General features: G+C 45.1%; 2 protein-coding genes across 2 annotated transcripts in view; one reads left to right on the forward strand and one right to left on the reverse strand.

The window, feature by feature from the left end:
- The window catches only part of mre11 (double strand break repair nuclease mre11), a 31,089-nt gene extending 20,034 nt beyond the window's left edge, over positions 1 to 11,055 (forward strand). Inside the window, exons 8-9 of the mRNA XM_089541009.1 lie at positions 1,606 to 1,988; positions 8,363 to 11,055. Of these exons, the coding sequence (XP_089397135.1) occupies positions 1,606 to 1,988; positions 8,363 to 8,722 (743 nt within the window). The 3' untranslated portion in view covers positions 8,723 to 11,055. The remainder of the gene's footprint in view (positions 1 to 1,605; positions 1,989 to 8,362) is intronic.
- A 6,294-nt stretch (positions 11,056 to 17,349) lies between these two features.
- Positions 17,350 to 20,121, reverse strand: part of LOC149348889 (kinesin-like protein KIF19) — a 161,260-nt gene continuing 158,488 nt past the window's right edge. The window contains exon 23 of the mRNA XM_089541010.1: positions 17,350 to 19,127. Within this exon, the coding sequence (XP_089397136.1) occupies positions 18,976 to 19,127 (152 nt within the window). The 3' untranslated portion in view covers positions 17,350 to 18,975. The remainder of the gene's footprint in view (positions 19,128 to 20,121) is intronic.

Below are 20,121 nucleotides of genomic sequence, written 5' to 3' on the forward strand. Positions count from 1 at the left end.
AGTGCAACTGTACGTTCTCATTATTCAGCACTCTTGACAGACAGACCAGATAGCGAGATTGCATTCATTGGTCATTGAATTCTTGGTTTTCACTTACTGAACAGACAGTAGATGGAAACTGCCAATGAAATACTAGAAAACCTTCCTGATGTCAAACTGCTGCAATATCCCATCCAGTGGTATAAAAAGGTTGCGCCTGTTACTGCAGTTCCATCACCGCTGCAACATTGCAACCTTAAGGGGGGACCCTGGTCTTGGAAAGAAAATTTTATTAATTTAGTCATAGTTACGAAATTTTCAGGCCACATGTATTTTTGTGCGCTGATTCTAGGTATGTCATTTAATTTCAAGTAAAACAATTCCTTGAGCACTTATGCACTCTTTATGCAAGTATTTTGCGGAGAGTTTTGAAGAAAATTTGCTGCAGGAAACTCGCTGAAATGTATGCCACTGGGTTCTCTTGACACCAAGGAATGCAATAAGGGTAACATTACCATCCTGGCTCTCATAGAACATGAGTTATAGGGTACTGAAGCTGCCACTTCAGAAACAGGAATACACACTTTCCTTCTCATTTCTGAAGCGACAACTTCAAAACTCTATAACTGAAGTTCTACGATAGGCAGGAAGACAATTTCACCCTTATTGTATTCCTTGGTGTCAAGAGAACCCAGTGGCATACGTTTCAGCGAGTTTCCCGCAGCAAATTTTCTTCAAAACTCTCCACAAAATACTAGCATAAAAAGTGCATAAGTTCTCAAGCAATTGTTTTACATGAAATTAAGTGACATATTTAGAATCGGCACACAAAAATACATATTCCCTGAAGATTTCGTAACTGTGACTTAATTAATAAAAATTTTTTTTTCAACACCACTGTCCTCCCTTAACCGCCCAAAGACACCAAAACGATAATTGCTGCAGTTGACTGCGTGTGGCAGTGCTCTAAAAAATACGGTTGTGTGGATTGTCTCCGAGGCTTTTCTTTTCAGCATCCACATTCTTCTTGTCTCGTGTGGCCTAAAAGATGCACTTCACAGACTGGAACAGACATGGTTTGTGTAGGGTTAAACGGCTGCTGCTTAACCCTTTGAGGGTTTTTGCTGTATACGTACAATGGCGGTTTTCCGTCCGCAAGGTCTTTGCCACACGAGAACGGTTTCAACCCTCCATTTTAAATTTTGCGCCATAATGATGATGCATGATGAAGGTGGCAGGTGCTGCCACCTTCTAGGACTTACAAGAAGCGTTTGGAATTTGATTGCGCTACCTTCTGGTGGAGATAAACGGAACTGGTTTCTAGCTCCAGCGTGCTGCGCGTTCTGTGGCAACACCCTTCGTGGTTTCGGTTTCGCCGCGCGATCGCAACGGAGGCGCGCGAAACTTGATTTTTATTGCCTCATCTTTGTTGACAGAAGGTTGTCAGCAGAGATGTCACGCTTTTACTTGGTCTTATACTGTATATAACGTTGTGGACATTGCCTGACATCAGAAAACTGCTTTGGTTGGCCACGTAATTTGTGGTTCTCGTTTAAAAGTGCCTGCCGTGGTGGCTTTGGAGTGTTAAACCCCAATGAACCACAAAACACCGTCTCTTTTCTGCAGGCAACAGCCAGCAGCCCCAGCTTCCGCTGATCCGGCTCCGTGTCGAGCACGGCAACCAGCACGAGACGTTCAGCCCACACCTGCTGGCCCGCCAATTCCTGGACCGTGTGGCCAACCCGCGCGACATCGTGCTGTTCACCAAGCGCCGGGGCACGGTCGACCGCGGCGGAGGCGCGGTGGATGTCGAGCGCCTCCAGGAGGTGGCCAACCCCGAGGCGCTGGCGCGGTCGCGCGTCGAGGACCTCGTGCGCGAGTACTTCGAGACGGTCGACGAGGAGCTGCACATGACCATCCTGACCGACTCGGCCATGCAGCAGGCGATGAACCTGTTCGTCTCCAAGGACTGCACGGACGCCATCAATGGGGCCCTCAAAATGCAGGAGGTGGGCTGTGGAGGTTCTTCTTTTTAAGGCGGAAGCCTTTAATGCCTCATCGTTGTAAGCAGGGGTTGTCGACAGAAATGTCACGCTTTTCAATTGGTCCAAACGGTCGTGACGTCACAGTGCGCGAATTTCAAACGGGGCCAATTGTACTCTGTCTACTAACCATGCAACCAATTAAAGGGATCGTATAGTGATGCTCCAAGTAGATGGGACTGAGTTTAGTGAATTGCTTACTTAACCAATTAGCCTGATTAACCTTTCTAGTCAGACCAGATAAATAAATAAAACCGAGTAGGAAATTGGCCGAGCTCGGGAATCGAACCCCAGTCTCCGGAGTGCGAGACGAGCACGCTACCACTCTGCCATGCCAGCTCGATGGTTTGGAATGAACAAAGGCGCGTCTAGTGAATACGGTGTCTTCGTTCACTCCCACCTTCTTCCCTTCCCGTTACGGCGAGGTTTAGGTGTCCACCGAGATATGAGAGACAGATACATTTTCTTTTCCTCAAAAACCAATTTACCGACGAGTAAGGCGTAGAACCGAACGGGCGATGGCGTTCTATGGACTCCCAGGCAGCGTTGCAAGATGCTGTCGCGTTCCGCTCTTAGAGGCGAAGCTTAGTGACCCAAGCAGCAACACGGCGCTTAAGGGGGGACACTGGTCTTGAAAAAAAAAAAATTTATTAATGAAGTCACAGTTACGAAATCTTCAGGGAATATGTATTTTTGTGTGCTGATTCTAAATATGACATTTAATTTCATGTAAAACAACTCCTTGAGCACTTATGCACTTTTTATGCTAGTATTTTGCGGAGAGTTTTGAGGAAAATTTGCTGCGGGAAACTCGCTGAAATGTATGCCATTGGGTTCTCTTGACGTCAAGGAATACAATAAGGGTGAAATTGTCTTCCTGCCTATAATAGAACTTAAGTTATAGAGTTTTGAAGTTGTCACTCCAGAAATGAGAAGGAAAATGTGTATTCCTGTTTCTGAAGTGGCAGCTTCAGTACCCTATAACTCAAGTTCTATGACAGCCAGGATGATAATTTTATCCTTATTGTATTCCTCGGTGTCAAGAGAACCCAATGGCATACATTTCAGCGAGTTTCCTGCAGCAAATTTTCTTCAAAACCCTTTGCAATATACTTGCATAAAAAGTGCATAAGTGCTCAAGGAATTGTTTTACATGAAATTAAATGACATATCTAGAATCAGTGCACGAAAATACATCTGCCCTGAAAATTTCATAACTATGACTACATTAATAAAATTTTCTTTTCAAGACCAGGGTACCCCCTTAAGGCTTTCGCCTCACCGCACTTTAGGTCAACAAAGTGCCCCCCTGAATTTTTCCTTCTCTTCATCATCATCATCATTGTAATCATCCCAGCTGAAAACAGTGTCGAAGAAAGGTTTATCTAGTCCACCCACCTGACCGTCTCCTGCCTTCTGTGACGCTTTCTGTCCCTTGCCTTCCCTTGCTTGCCTTGAGATTCATTCCATTATACTAAGTGTTCACGGTTTATTTGTACTCCGCAATGCATGCCCTGCCCGTGTCCATTCCCTCGTGTTCCATCAGCAATTCTGCTCTCTTCCTGTCTCTTAAAGGGGCCCAGAAACACAATCTTAGTTAGCTGTTTTGCCTGTTGATTGCATACAGTGAGTTATAATGGTGCTATTAGCGTCGGTAATACCGCGTATATTCCGTTTTTTAATATTTTAAAGTCCTCCAAAAAAAAAACAACTTCATGGCTCTGATGGTGTCGCCACACAGTGGCGGGTTTTAGCAGCGGATATGACATCACCTGGCGCGAGCTTGATGACCGGACAAACAGTAAATATCCTGCAAATTGTGTGAATAAATAGAGACACATTTTGTCACCTGTCTGCGTTTGATATTAGATAAACAAAAACAACTTGTTTGTCTTAGATAAGAGCCCTGCAAAGCAAGTAAAATAAAAATACACCACCGGGGGCGCTCTGGCACGGAAACGACGCTGCCAGTCTCAGCAAGAACGAGTTACAGGGAGCAGGCAACCATGGAGTACAAACTTCCGCGACGTGCTCTGGCAGGCTGTTTTGATTGGTTGCGCCAGGTGCCGTCATTGGGAGAGTGAAATAGGAGTGGGAAGCCCCGCCAAAATGGAGTTGAGGGCAGCGTTTTGTTTGCTTGTATTTTGAAATTTCTCCACTGAATAACTCCCGTTCCTGTGCATCGATTCCTGTAATACTTTTCAGGTCAGCATCTGTGTGACATAAAGAACCCACCTGAAGTATAGCCGGTATCCCCCCAAGCAGTGTTTCGCAGCCCCTTTAATGTTGCATCGATCATTTCTTTTTTTTCCGTAGCTCACCAGTTGAGGTTGCTTTGGAATGAGGCGAAGAGCAGGAACAAAAAAACGGTCAGGTATGACGAGGCTAGCTAGAAGCTCTCAGAGCCAGAATTAGTCATCACGGTGACACGTGCACACATGTGGCATGGCCCGAGTCCTTGCATATTCCAACCAGACTGTTCAGAAGCTTTGCTTGAATTAGGTGATACTAGTGTACTTGAGAAGTGTAGCATATAAATCTAAATCGCAAAATATATATGTTGAACTGTCCAAAAGGAGTGTGGGCACCAAATTTCTGGCCATGAATGTAGTTTGGGAGCCACGTGAAGGCAAGGAAGGAAAAAAAAGTGAATATAGTGGACCTTTTAGAAGATAGAACAGATTTTTTTTTGTAAAGCTAGAAAACTTTTTTTTGACATGAGTTTGGAACTGCATCAGAACTTATCACAGATGACAGCTTGATCAGATCTTCAGAACTTGCAAGCTTCAGGCCCTTTAATATTCATCTGCTCAAATGGAGGACAGTCCTTCGTGGTAACCAGTATGCTGGAAATGCAACACTTCGTGAAACTTAAGTTTTGATGTGTGTATTTTAAATGTGGTGCTTGTAGGCAGCAGTGGAACAAAGACTGGCGTCAGAATTGATACTGTAATGAGTGGGCACTTAGTCCTCATTGCTTCTCCTCTCGAGACGCTCACTCATCATCATCATCAGCCTGACTACGCCCACTGCAGGGCAAAGGCCTCTCCCATGTCTCTCCAATTAACCCTATACATTGCTTGCAAAGCGCTCAGCCCTTTACATAGCTGGCATCTAGAGGACCACCTTATGCCACCCTATAGTAGGATACAACTTAAAAAAAACAGCAGTTGCCAACACTGGGCCGCGGTCCCCGGTGTCCTGTATTACTCCGCTGGCTAATCGCAACAGTAAACGAAGTCAGGTTTTTAATGTCTGACTATATCAAACAATCCACCTATCAAAACACTAGAGCTCATAATTTTTTTATTGTGATAAGCTTCTTGTTTAGGTAACAAGAAATGTTTAAGCAACGGACTACTTTTTCGTCGTGTAGGAATTCTGTGCTCGCAGGCTGAATGTGGGCGGAGCTTCACTGCAGACTTAAATCCGACTCTAGAGAACGTTCTCTTCCCACATGGCCGTGTGTCCCGGTATACCCCCAGTGCACTTTGCAATACTGCATTGTGCACTTTTGAACCTATAAAGTTGAGTGCTCTAGTCTGTTGATTAATACTCTTCAATCCATTACTGTGTACTTCAGGTTATGCTTTTTGTACCTGTATGTGCTGTCTGCCTCTTTTGCCATCACTCCCGGTGTACTGCAGTCTGTACTCTCTGTGCTGGTACTGTGCTTCGTGCTGCATGTCCTGGTCCTTCTAGTTTGTTCCGCAGTGCTTTGGTTTTTCGAGTTTGTTGTGGTTCAATCATTGTCAGATGGCATATTTGTTCCCTCCTCAATGATTCTATATTCTCCCCCCCCCCCCCCCCCCCCCCCTCACCTTCTGTGGAAAAGCACGTTTTGCTTCTCCAGATATCAGCTACTGGACCTTTCCTTTCCTCATTTCATGTTGTCTGTTTCTCTGTTATCACATCATCATCATCAGCCTGACTACGCCCTCTGCAGGGCAAAGGCCTCTCCCATGTCTCTCCAATTAACCCTCTTCTTTGCCAGTCCCCCCCCCCTGCAAACTTCTTAATCTCATCTGCCCACCTAACTTTCTGTTATCACACCAAAAATCAGGGGCACTTTGTTGACCTAAGTGCGGTGAGGCGAAAGCCTTAAGCGTGGTGTTGCTGCTTATGTCACTGATGTGTGGTTAAGGTGTTAAGCTTCGCCTCTAAGAGCGGAATGCGACAGCGTCTTGCAATGCTGCCAGGGAGTCCACAGAATGCCATCGGTAAATTGGTTTTTGAGGAAAGGAAATGTATCTGTCTCTCATATCTCGGTGGACACCTAAACCTCTTTGTAACCTAATGGGAAGGGAGGAAGATGGGAATGAAGGAAGACACCATATTCACTAGACACACCTTTGTTTATTCCAAACCATTGAGCTGGCATGGCGGAGTGGTAGCGTGCTCGTCTCGCACTCCGGAGTCAGGGGTTCGATTCCCGAGCTCGGCCAATTTCCTACTCGGTTTTATTTATTTATCTGGTCTGACTAGAAAGGTTAATTAGGCTAATTGGTTAAGTAAGCAATTCACTAAACCTAGTCCCACTTACTTGGAGCATCACTATACGATCCCTTTAATTGGTTGCATGGTTACTAGCCAAAGTACAATTGGCCCCGTTTGAAATTCGCGTACTGTGACGTCACGACCGTTTCGACCAATTGAAAAGCGTGACATTTCTGTCGACAACCCCTGCTTACAACGATGAGGCATTAAAGGCTTCTGCCTTAATAATAAATCCAGATGGTGCCAGGTTGTGCTTGGTCACAGTGACAAGTAGGCCTGCTTTAATCGTAACTGCAAATTTACCTTGTTTCATCATGTTTGTGAGTTCACTCTTCTAGTTTTGGGCTGTATTTTTGGAAAAAGGGGTTGTCTCGGATTCAGTTAGCAACAGTATTTGTGATCAAGCATTGTACAGTGATTGCATCTTGCATCTCAATTTTTCTTTCACTGAGAGTGCATTCTTGCGTTGATTTTTGCTGGCCTTGATTTGAATATGCTATTTACACACTTTGAATGGCCTGCATCTTCTCCGTGCTGTTCTGCAGTCGTGCGAATGCCCAAAGGGTGACACGAAAAGAGTTATCACAGGTGCTTACTTACAACTGAAATTTAAGGGGGGACGAGGGTCTTAAAACTCACCTTTATATCTGTGGCTAGAATCTCATGAAATTTTGCACACAGATGTGTGTTTTCTCTTCTGATTCTAAAAATGTAATCATAATTGAGCTGGTGGTCTTAGATCAAAAGTTATCTTGAATTATAGAGTGTAAGTAGGTAATTTCTTACGTAGCTTTAATGAACTTTCTCATTGCATTTTGTTGCTTTTAATTACATGAAGTGATAGCCAGCAAATTCCCATACCCGATGACATTCTTACTTTTTTTGTTTAGGCCACGTATATATAGCAATTTACAATTAGCTTAATGAGTCGCAGTGTCATATACTGCGACCTTTTACTCTCGACATAGTACATCAGGATGCCATGCCTTTAGAGAAAAACGAAGAATGTCATCGGGTATGGGAACTCTCTGGCTATCAATTCATGTAAATAAAAGCAACAAAATGCAATGAGAAAGTTCATCAAAGTTGAGTAAGAAATTACCTAATTACATTCTAGACTTTCAAGATTTAAGACCACCAGCTCAATTATAATTACATAATTGGAATCACAAGAGAAAGACACATCTGTGTGCAAAATTTCATGAGATTATAGCCATAAATAAACAAGTTAGTTTTAAGACCCTCGTGCCCCCTTAACTGAGAAAACGATGACTTATAAAGCTGGGTATGTTTGGTTATGTCAAACAACAGTCAGCAGAGACTACGCATAGTTCACTATAGCCAGCAAAGACAGTGATCTGACTTTCATCGAGGCAGCATAGTGGCAAGCGCACAAGTTGTGAAGTTTAGATATCTTCACGGCTTCCACAGTCTCCCTATCTGCGGAGAAGCGGTGGAAGTGTCTGGTGTGTAGTGCTGTGCAATGAATGTATAGTTTCCGTGAATTGTAGTTATGATGATATGAGATGTTATGAGATTTGAGCCAGCCTTTTAAGCCATCTCTTTTATGGTTAAATTTCAGTTTGAACTCACTACTTGTGGTGTCTTTCTTCTTTGCATTGCCCTTTGCATATATGTTAATGTGCTGGAGGACATCATCGATGACTAATCCGCACCGGCACACGTAGCCCAGTGAACTGCACCTGCTTTCGTTTTCTTTTCTAGGGTACCTTTTTAAGTGCCTTTTCTAGGGTACCTTTGTAAAGTACCTTTTTAAATAAGCTAAATGACTGCTCTATGTCGATGCTGAAGGGTGTACTCTACCTTGGCTTCTGATTTTACAGGTCCGTGCACTCACCGAACTGGGAGACGTTGCCGAGGGCAAGCTGATCGATGAGATCTCTCAACTCAAAGTCCGCTTTGCGAGCCAACCTGACATCAGCGCGGATGAAATCGAACAGCGGGTCACGCGACCACCGAATCGCGGATCAGCACGTGGAGATTCGGACGATGAGGATGAGGAGGTCAGCCGAATCGAAGACTTTGATGATGATCTTGGTGATGTTGTGGAAAAGAGGCCATCGCGTGGAAGGGGAGCGTCTTCAAACAGGAGAGGCCGCGGAAGAGCCAGAGCATCTTCGTCCTCTGCCGCGAACACATCGTCGACATCAACCCACGGCAGACGAAAGAGGGTTAACTTGTGAATTCTGAAATGGCAGTTTTGTCCCGTGTAAAGGTTATAACGTTGTTGTGTGTAAACAACTTTTGCAAGATCATAAGAACAACTCTCAGTTGTTTGACAGTTGTTGTATAATTTCATTAAGAGGAAGTTTCACATTTGGGGCACAATTCTGTGGCAGGACTGTGTTTAGTCTGTGTTAGTGTGCTGCATTTAGAGGTGTATTTAAATGTTTATTCGTTTGTAAATCTTTCCCTTCAGTGTGGGCACAGTGATGCACTGAACAGTGCTTGATAAGTGCTGTGTTGCTATGAAGGAAGTTTCCCCATATTTTTGATGCGACACTGTAATCGCACTGTACTTGGTTTCATAAGAAAAAGTTTTGAAATATTCAGGCCTACACACTTGGTTTAAAAGCAGCTGCATGTCTGCGGTTGGCTGCACTGACATTTATTATGACAATACCAAAACTTGCAGTGCTTGAGAGTTGGAGTTGCCATGTTGTTATTCACTACTAGTACGTGATAGGGTGAACAATAATTATAATAGTTAACCTATTATTGTTTAATAATAAAAAAAACTAGACAATTTTGTTAATGATACTAGTAATAATAACAACAATAATAGTTCAACTTGCAGATGAGGGGGTCACATGAACTTAAAGGCGACCTTTAGAAGCTCATGACAGTGACTCTGAAGCATAAGAATTTGCGTGCTTTCGTCAGGAGGCTTTTGATTTGTGGTGCACAAACTTGTGGCCAACATTAAAGTGTTGGTAGCTAGCTGGAGGTGTTTGTAAATGTGTATTTTAACTGCCATTTGTGCAAGCTATCATCCCTTTTGCTTTATTCTCATTAGGTGCTAATTTGAGAATCATTGATATTTTTCAAACTGCGGTATCGAACATATTGGGTGTCTCATCAAATCAAAAACTTGCTTCAGGCTTTCTGAAATTCTTTAACAAACTGAGTAGCTTTGGAAGCAACTTTCTGCAAAGATTTTAGTAAAGGATCAGTATATTTTGGTTATTTTACATTTGCTATTCTGTTGGTTAACTGCTAGAATCGTTGCTTGGGATATCTGAGCAAGCTTTCAAATTATGCTGGACTTCATTGCAACATTTATGCACAACTCTCTCACAGCACTTCTAGGGCGTGGTTCTGGGGAAACTGAACCCCACTAGATTTGTCATCTTTGTCAATACGATCCTGGTTCTAAAGTGTTACTGGAAGTAGCAGCTAACTAAAGAGCATTTCAGTGTATAGCAGTAATTTTTCTTCATAGTTTTAACTCACTGCAGCACTTAAACCAGCCTGATTTAATAGCTAGAATTGCAACAAATGACGTATCCGCAGTTATATCGCCGTTTTTTTTTTTTGTGCCTCACATGACCTAAACATTAACTAGGTACATGTCACAGCCATCGTTTGGGTGATGAAACTGAAACAAAAACAGCGTCAAGAAAAAAATTCAATTATAAATTATTTAGTGCTTGTAGGCAAATACCACGGGGGCATTGGTAATTTACATTGGTATGCAAATACCTTGCATACCAATGTCTAGCGCGTCGTTTGAAAAAAGAAAACATGCAAGCAAAAGTTTGATGCTTATATTCCTAAGATTCCCACGTGGTCGAAATTTTCGGAGCCCTTCACTACGGTATCCCTCATAGCCCGAGTTGGTTACACTCTGTGTACCAAGGTTTTGCTGAGTAAAGATTTACACAGTGACAGTGTAAACATTGTGTAATTTTTTACTGTTTTGACTTCGTGACAACAGTTGTTATTTAATTGCTGACAAGCACAAGCTCACTAGCACAAGCACAGGTTCGACATGAAATCAAACCGGTGCGTTTTTTTATTTAGAGCACAGCTCTTGGGTGTCCGTTCCCAGTTTGAGCAGCGTGCCTCTGCGTAACCGAGCGCGGAGCACAGCGGAGGATGAAAGACTGTGATAGTAAATAGAGCGTGAGGAAGAAACTGGAATAGGAGGGTACGTTTGAGGGGCTTTAAGTGGTAGTACAGAGGCAGGTCAGGCAGCGGCGACACATGGCATCAAACGCGCACCACCGTTTTCTCAATGATGAGGTCATCATTAAGTTGTACATCGCTCGCAAGAGATGGCGTCAGAGTAATGCGCATTTGTAAGTGCGCTGGTTGTTCGTTCCAAGTACCACAGCATCTGTGATCAAAAATCTAATTACCGAGAAACATAATCGTCGGCTAATTTTTTATGCGAAGCATACTACTTTAGCTACCACTTCAGCCCTTCACCGTGGTTAGGCGCCTCCAAATCACGTGATACATGACGTCACACCACGTGACACGATGACGTCACGACATTAGAGAAACGGGGGCCCACCTCGCGCCGTCGCTGTGGTTGTGCGCCTCCAAATCACGTGATACATGACGTCACACCACGTGACACGATGACGTCATGACAGTAGAGAAACAGGGGCCCACCTCGCGCCGTCGCTGCGGTTGTGTGCCTCCAAATCACGTGATACATGACGTCACACCACGTGACACGATGACGTCACGACAGTGGAGAAACGGGGGCCCACCTCGCGCCGTCGCTGTGGTTGTGCGCCTCCAAATCACGTGATACATGACGTCACACCACGTGACACGATGACGTCATGACAGTAGAGAAACAGGGGCCCACCTCGCGCCGTCGCTGCGGTTGTGTGCCTCCAAATCACGTGATACATGACGTCACACCACGTGACACGATGACGTCACGACAGTGGAGAAACGGGGGCCCACCTCGCCCGTCGCTGTGGTTGTGCGCCTCCAAATCACGTGATACATGACGTCACGGCAGTGGAGAAACGGGGGCCCACCTCTCGCCGTCGCTGTGGTTGTGTGCCTCCAAATTATGCGACACAATGATGCTTCGCATTCTCCAGGCTTAACCAAGTTAAGCCTCAGCCATTTTTTAACACTATACCCCCACAACTAAGGTTTGGCTTTTGTAATACTCTATTCCGCAAGGATTATAGCACATGGCATGATTTTATCATTTCAATACCATAAAAGGAACTCCAAATTTTTATTGTGTCCCAACAAACACTGTACATCACAAGCGTTGACTGCAAGATTCAACGTGACGACGAGAACTGCATTTTTTATTCTATAACACATGAGAGCAAAGCCTTCAGCTTGGTCTTATTTCAATCTAGAATCTGTTGCTGGCAAGACGATTTGATAATTGTGGCTTCAGGATAGATGCGTGAATTGTCTATTTTCCTACTCAAGTACACACACTATTGGTCATCAGGTTCAACACGAGCGTGGAGCACTTTCTCCTAATAGTGTAACACAACAGTACAAAAGTTCTGTTTGGTTCCATTGCTTTGTACAATTCGTTACTACCGCGATATGATTCTATCACTTTGATTTCTTCACAGTTACGCCAGCTTTTTATTGCCCATTAAACAAATATTAAAACACAAACACTAGACACAAGGAAAAATATGAACATGAAGACTTAAAGGTGCACTGAAGAGGATTCTGAACATGTCTTTTTGCCGCGGGAACTCGATCCACACGTTCCTAGCATTCTTAGAAACAGTGGCCCTGTGTGGCCGATTTCCCCAATTAAAACGAATTAACGTCCGGCTCCCGCCTTTTTTTTAAAATTCTGCCTCGTACGGTGGGCGGAGTCGACCAACGCGTGGAGCGCCTTTCACCCAGTCCCGTGGAGGCTTTGCTTTCGCTTTATTTTGTTTTTTAGGTTTCCGTGAATAAATAGTTTCATTCGCAGATAATATAGCCGCAAAATAAGCCCGAAGAAATAAAAATACGCGCGGACTATTTGCTACTACGGACTACTACGTATTACTCCGCCGATGGCAGAGCGGCAAGCCGCCACGGGACTGGGTGAAAGGCACTCCACGCGTCGGTCGACTCCGCCCATCGTACGAGGCAAAATTAAAAAGAAAAGGTGGGAGCCGGACGTTAATTCGATTTAATTGGGGAAATCGGCCACACAGGGCAGTAAATCGCAGTTTCTAAGAAAGCTCGGAACGTGTAGATCGAGTTCCCGCGGCAAAAAGACAAGTTCAAATTCCTCTTCAGTGCACCTTTAACTTGCTGCATATAACGCATTGGTCCGAGATCGGTTCACTGACTGATTGCCTGAATTAACAACTGAAAGTTTGATGGTTGTAAGTACCTGTGACATGAAATGTTTAATCAAACAGCAAATCAAGGATTTGATTAAAGTAACTATTATTAAGGTAATAATTCAGGGTTCTGTGGTACAGCAGCCCTCAAGGCTATAATACCCCAAACACGATCAAAAAAATGATTTGGGGTAACCTGTAAGGTTGTCAGCAATAATAGCAATCAACGAAGAGTGAATAGCGGTGCGTCACCAGTCGCTTAACGAGTCAACATTTGCTCCTAAAAAAAGTTACGCACGAGTTGCTAACGAGCAGCACAAGACATCTGTGACGAATGTCCATTGCTGTTCTGAATGACGTTGTATATTTTGTACAGTTCATTTGCAATGAAATACACATGTTCGTTTGTGAACATAACACACCTTATTTCTACTTAACACGGCGAGGTGTATCAACACTTGGGGGCCATATAATTGCAAACAGAAGTCATACTGACCCAGCTGCAGGGACGCACAAGTTGGTTGAGGGTGGGGCTTGTATTTTGGAAGTGTCCACTAAGCTGAAATGTTCACTTCGGTCTTTGTCGATCGGTTTGATTAAGACCCAAATGCTGAGGAAGACAGCTACAGGACGACAGCTCACCTGTCTTTCCTGTTATATCATCTCGGCCGAAATTGCAGTTGTCGTTGCATCAATAATTTCAGTGCAAAAGTGAATATTACAAATCGGCTCTAAATATTTATGAATTAAAGTGTTAGGAAGCAGATATAGGAGGTACTCATATGACGTAGCAGGCGCCATTTTGTTGTAAGCAGTTGTGAATGGCGCTCAGTTGCGGCTACCTTCCTTGTGTATGTGTGTGTTTCGTGCCTTTAACCAAAGGTGAACAATTACCAACGAGCCCAACAAGATGTTCTTTTATGTTTTAATGTTTTAAGCGCATAGCGTCTGCACACTGCAAGCCGAAACAGGTGGCCATAAGCCGATCGTTGATGCCCAGAAGTGATGTTACTTTTGGTGTGATGATGTCATTTTCCTCCAGTCAATCAGCCAGTTTAGCGACTGGCGACACATTTTCATTCCGATGAGGCTTCTAATGCGATCATATTAAAATGGTGGCTTCTGTGACGTCTGGGAATACTTCTTATAGGGGGCTACGTTTTATATAGAGGGAGTGGGAGCTTCTACGCAGCTAATGCGATCCGATACGGCGGTGTATCATTGGTTGAGGCAACAGAATGCGTCCAGTCTATGCTCATTTGGATATGCAAACTTGGTGGACACTACCAGAATACAGGCCCTTCCTAGCTTCAGTAAAAAAACAATATTAGGGCCTGCATATTGAGGCTGCTAAGTGGGCTGCCCAGAATGTCCTACCGCCCCGCCGCGGTGGCTCAGTGGTTACGGCGCTCGGCTGCTGACCCGAAAGTCGCGGGTTCGATCTCGGCCGTGGCGGCTGAATTTCTTTGGAGGAGAAATTCTAGAGGCCCGTGTACTGTGCGATGTCAGTGCACGTTAAAGAACCCCAGGTGGTTGAAATTTCCGGAGCCCTTCACTATGGCGTCCCTCATAGCCTTAGTTGCTTTGGGACGTTAAACCCCAATAAACCAAACCAAACCAAACCAGAGTGTCCTACCAGTAGGGCTACTTGTTGGGACGAAGCAATGGCAGAGGCCACTTGAGGCCGGAATGTAGGCTTAGAAACTTGTAAACATCTAGCTTTAGAGGCACGCAATCTTTAAACTTCGATAGCTGCTCCTTTCCATTTTCTTGGCAGTAAATCTACTGGACGGATACATATAAGCCGCCTAAGGTGTATTCGGTAACTATGTTTCTTTAGTTAACAACTTCGGCGGTAGAGAGAGGTTGTAATGTTTCCCATCAACATTCAGCACGCTGAGGTCACCGTTTCCATAGAAGCAATTGCACAGTGTTAGGGAGCTCCGCAGTGGCAGACAGAACACCCACATTTACACAAAGCAACTATTCGCAATGAAATGGCTTACTTTCAGGTATATGGATGCAACTATTACTCCCAGGTGTGCGTCACGAAAAACACACAAAACCCTGTTCTGTACTGAAACGCAGTCCTTTTAGTGTTATCTGTTCATAACGAAAACTCGTCCTTACTATGGGTGTTCAGTAACTTTCGCCTCCAAGGCTGTAACTTTATAAGAATGAGGGAATTGAAAGATGTTACATTCAAGTGAAGGTTTGGAATACATCCTTTTTTAAAGAGCACCTCAACTTTTGGTATTCTTTACCTGTGGCACTTCATTTAAGCCAAGGGTGTGCTATAATCGGAGAGATGAAGGAACATCCCAAGATGAAGGAACATCTGAAGGGTACGTGCTTTGCATCTTGGGAAGAAAACACCAGTGTGAGATGACTCTGGTGTTTTGGTGTTACTAAACGTACCAGTGTATGGTACTGTTGCCATGGGCTTCTGCACCGCTGGCGTGTGAGCACCGCTGCCGCTGGTGGGGAATACTCTGCCATCAGACTGGAGGGGACCCTTAAGCTCTGCCTTAAAGGTGCACTGAAGAGGAATCTGAACTCGTCTTTTTGCCCCTGCGGGAACTCGATCCACACGTTCTGAGCATCCTTAGAAGCTTCGATTTATTGCCCTGTGTGGCAGATTTCCCTAATTAAATTGAATTAACGTCCAGCACCCGCGTTTTTAAAAAAAATTCTCCCTCATACGGTGGGCGGAGTCGACCAACGCGTGGAGTGCCTTTCACCCAGTCCCGTGGCGGCTTGCCGCTCTGCCATCGGCGGAGTAATACGTAGTAGTCTGTAGAAGCAAATAGACCGCGCGTATTTCTATTTCTGTGGGCTTATTTTGCGGTTGTATTATCTGCAAATGAAACTATTTATTCACGGAAAACTAAAAAACAAAATGAAGTGAAAGCAAAGCCTCCACGGCGCTGACTGAAGGGCACTCCACGCGTTGGTCGACTCCGCCCACCGTACGAGGGAGAATTAAAAAAAAAGGCGGGAGCCGGACGTTAATTCGTTTTAATTAGGGAAATCGGCCACACAGGGCAATAAGTCGCAGTTTCTAAGAATGCTCGGAACGTGTACATCGAGTTCCGTGGCAAAAAGACGAGTTCAGATTCCTCTTCAGTGCATCTTTAAGGCTATGATGCGATAGCGTTAATGGGTTAATATCCATGTATGCGGAATTGGTCATGCTCTACTTTATATTCTTGGAGTCCTCATACCACTCCTGGCGCAGTGGTGCAGCGGTTAATCGATGCACCACCGCCCTGCGACGGCAGGTGCTGCCACCGGTGGGAGATTGTGCGACCCATGTTGCTCACCGAAGAAAACCAGTCACACAAGACGACGGAGAAGAATAGTGTACACACCACAACGACTGGACTAACAACTGAAGTTTATTAGAAAATACATAGTCCGAGCAAGGCCAGCAGAGCATGCGCAACAGCATCATCACTAATCGAAACGTCATTTTTGTTTTTGTTTGACCATGGTCAGTGACCAGTGAATCTCATCAAATCATCACTAATCGCTGAGCATAAGAGACAAAGACAAGAAATCTCATCTATCGTGAACGACCTAAAAAGGCAAATTCTTTTTCGAGTAAGCGCACCGAGGTTGTGCTAATACAATCAGTGCCTGACAAACCGATATGATATGCTTCCAAGATTTCCCGCTCCTGTTTACCCTTGCCTCTACCAAGAATGGTGACATTGCTGAACAAAGGATAGCAGCCACATTCATTGCAATGGCGAGGCAAGTTTGCATCGCCATCGGACCCCAGGGAGGAGTGGTGCTCACGCAGCCGGTCATTAATACACCGGCCAGTTTGGCCGATGTATACTCTCTCGCGTGTGAGGGGGAACTTGTACACCACCTGTGCACCACTTGTGCACCACTTGCACACCACCAGTTGTTAGTCCAGTCGTTGTGATGTGTACACTCTTCTTGTCCGTCGTCTTGTGTGACTGGTTTTCTTCGGTTTACAATGTACCAACTGGCCTGCATTTCAACCCTTCTCCATGTTGCTCTTTCCGAGCAACACCTCTTGCGAGGAATCGTTAATTTAACTGCCACCTTCCATGGGGGGTAGTTTGCTTACAATCCGGTGGGCTGGTTGTGATGACGCCACACGGTCATGTGACCTAGGTAGCCCACCTGCCACCAAGGCTGCTTCTCTGGGGATTTTTCACTCATGTTCAAGGAAGCTGATCATGACGGCTGCTTTTCTGTGACATGGGCTCCTTAATAGTATCGCGTTAAAAACTTAAGGACTCCAGTGAAAGATGGCATTTGGAACTTTCAACTAAATGTAATACACGATAGCATTAAGGGTTCCGTGTTGCTGCAATGCCGGCCGTGAACGAAAAATCCTCGGAGAAGCCACCTAGGTGGCAGGTGGGCCACTTTGGTCATGTGATCTTGTGGCGCCATTACATCCTGCTCACAGGATTGTGAGCAAACTTCCCTCCGTGGCAGGTGGCAGTTAAATCAATGACTGGTCACAAGAGGTTAGTAGGGAAGGGCAACCTAGATCTCACAAGCTGCACTGGTGGCTAAAATTGCCATCGCAGGGCAGTGGAGCATCCTATAATCGCTGCACCACTGCGCCAGGAGTGGTATGGACTCACAGAAATTATGAATGTTAAGTGAATGATGACCACTTCCGCATATACGTTCATTAACCCATTAACGCTATCCCGTCATACTCTTAAGGAGGAGCTTAAGTGATCCCCCCATATTTTTTTTTAAACTTTGCCACTCAATGCAGAAAATTTCACTTTCAGCCCCGAAGGCAAAACTTACTGAACTTCAATCGCATGAACTCGCTTTAGCGTTTTTGAATCACTCTGAAGTTGCTGTACATTCACTGGCCATTAGCAGTTGCTGGAGTAATGCATTTTTACAAGGTTCGCAGTTCGCAAATGATATGAGAAGTGCTAATAAGCATTTATCTGTATATGCATTCACATTTGCTCAAGAAACCACGAGGTAAATGTTATCACCACAGTTGCTTGTGGTGCTGCTCAGCGTTGTCAAGAAACCAGCGATACCAGGCGTTAATGATTTTGCACGATAGCAGTCCGTGTGCAGCGTATACTACATAAGCAGATGTTGACGACAGTGCAGGGCACGTCACCGTGCATTACAAAGAGGTGAAACACTGTAATTGTTGCGTATCATACAGAGTGTACGGACGGGACACCAGCAAGGACAATCTTTTTGCATATCATTCTTTTGCGTTCCTTTAGTTCAAATGGTCTAACGAGATCCCTTGTTTTGACATAATGTGTTGTCTTTGCTTTTGTGGCAGTGTAATTCACTGAGCCAAACAAGCGAAAGGAGCTTTTTGTGTTTTTAATTACAGTCGTTTGATCACTGCTGAATAGCACTCGATCAATCACTTCGCAGTGGTTGGTTTAAAGTCAGCTAAGGAGATTTATGTACACTTTGCGCATATTAATTCTGTGCAAAAATGCTTTTCCTATTTGTGTTACACAAACCTCAGCGAAAGACACTGCAATTTTATGTTTTGCAAGTTCTCGCCAAAATAGGGCTTGGTGGGTTCAGTCAAGTAACACCGATCATCAGGTTTCCAATATTCACTGTCCACTAGAGAGCACCGTAGGCAGTCTGAGGGCATCTTTGAATCGTACTCAGCTGCAGTGAATGTCTCTCATGGTTAATAACAGACAATGTACGCCGTACATTTGTTCTGACCCCCATAATCTCATCCACAACCTTTGAAATCGTCTCATGGAGTGTGTTAAGACAAACCGCCCAGGACGCACTGGGTTTGCTCCGAAAGGCGCCTTCTAATGGTATTCGACAATAGCATTTGCCAAGGGAGTAACTATGCAGTCTCTGTTGACTCCCCTAGAGTAGCATTTGCCAAGGAAGTATCTTTACACTCTCTTTTGACTCCCCTGGAGAAGCATTCACCAAGGGAGTACCTATACACTCCCTTTTGACTCCCCTGGAGTAGCATTCGACAAAGGAGTACGTATACGCTATCTTTTGACTCCCCTGGTTTAGCCTTCACCAAGGGAGTAACTATATGCTCTCTGTTGACTCCCTTGGAGTAGTGTTCACCACGAGGTTAACTATACACTCTCTACTGACTCTTCTGGAGGCGCTCGCATTGTTAAAGTTCAGCGTTCCACGTAGAAGCGCAGCACATCCTGTAGTGTGATGCCACCATGGTGGGCGTGGTGGTGCCGGATGGTGGCTGTTGCTGTCCTGGCCGGCAGAGACCTGGTGCTGCCAACAGTTCTCAGGACGCGGGACCGTAGCATCAGCGCATCTAGAGGTGGAAACAGGCAGACACACACACAGAAGGGCGAGCTGCCAGCCACCGGCGAGACGAGTTTTTGTCGCCACAGGTCCTTGAGGACAGACCACGCCCCGTGTCTACTGAATGCTACACGACTCTTGCTCTGGAAGCACACCGAAGAGAGGAAGAGAGAAAAGAGACACAGGCACACACTGGTCAGCACCTGCAGCAAGAAACATTTTTCCATCTGTCTCTGTAGCTGCCAGCTAGAGATTGCTCGGTAACTTGGTGTACTCTGTTGCACCAGAACTGCGCCCCATCAAGGAAGATATAGACCTCGCACCATCTTAATCATGTGCCGAATTCACAACGCTATTTCTAAGTGAAAAAAACACTGACAAAAAAGACTTAGGTGCCAGTTGGTCAGACATGGCACGCAGAAAAGGCGATGACAGGATGTGCGCTACTCCAGTCCTTGTCTTTTTTACATGTCTTAACGCTACGTTCTTCGTAAAAAAAATGTACTCCCTCTCCTGCGCTACAAAGAAGCGCCAGCGAAAGACCTGTCATGACACCCTGGTCATGTGGTGTTTGAACTAGAATGTGGGGAAGCTTTGTACCTCAGTTTCCTAGAGTTATGCGAGCGTGTGTTGGTAGGTGCCTCCCACAGGTAGGTGTCGACTATTGTGGCGGCCTTTGCCCACTTTGTGAAAAGGTCAATAGCTATACCAGCTCTCCCGCTTCAATGTCTAGGGCAAAGGATGTCAGCAGGCCCTCTTGGGTCACAAAGACACAAAGAATGCACCCTTGACAGTTCCCACTACCCGGCTAACCTGGGCATTTCCATTTGCTGACAGGTGAACGGTCATGAGGCGCGTACCTGGTCACGCTTATCCAGCAGCTTTGGTTCAGTACTGTTAGCTATCCCGACATCCAATTGCTGATGCTCTGATACAACCAACGAAACAATGGCCAGGATGCCTTCCTGGACAGCCTTTATTGGGCAAACTCAAGAGAGCTGGCC

The sequence above is a fragment of the Amblyomma mixtum genome, chromosome 4 (assembly GCF_055824585.1).
Source record: "Amblyomma mixtum isolate Tamu chromosome 4, ASM5582458v1, whole genome shotgun sequence".
Classification (NCBI taxonomy): domain Eukaryota; kingdom Metazoa; phylum Arthropoda; class Arachnida; order Ixodida; family Ixodidae; genus Amblyomma; species Amblyomma mixtum.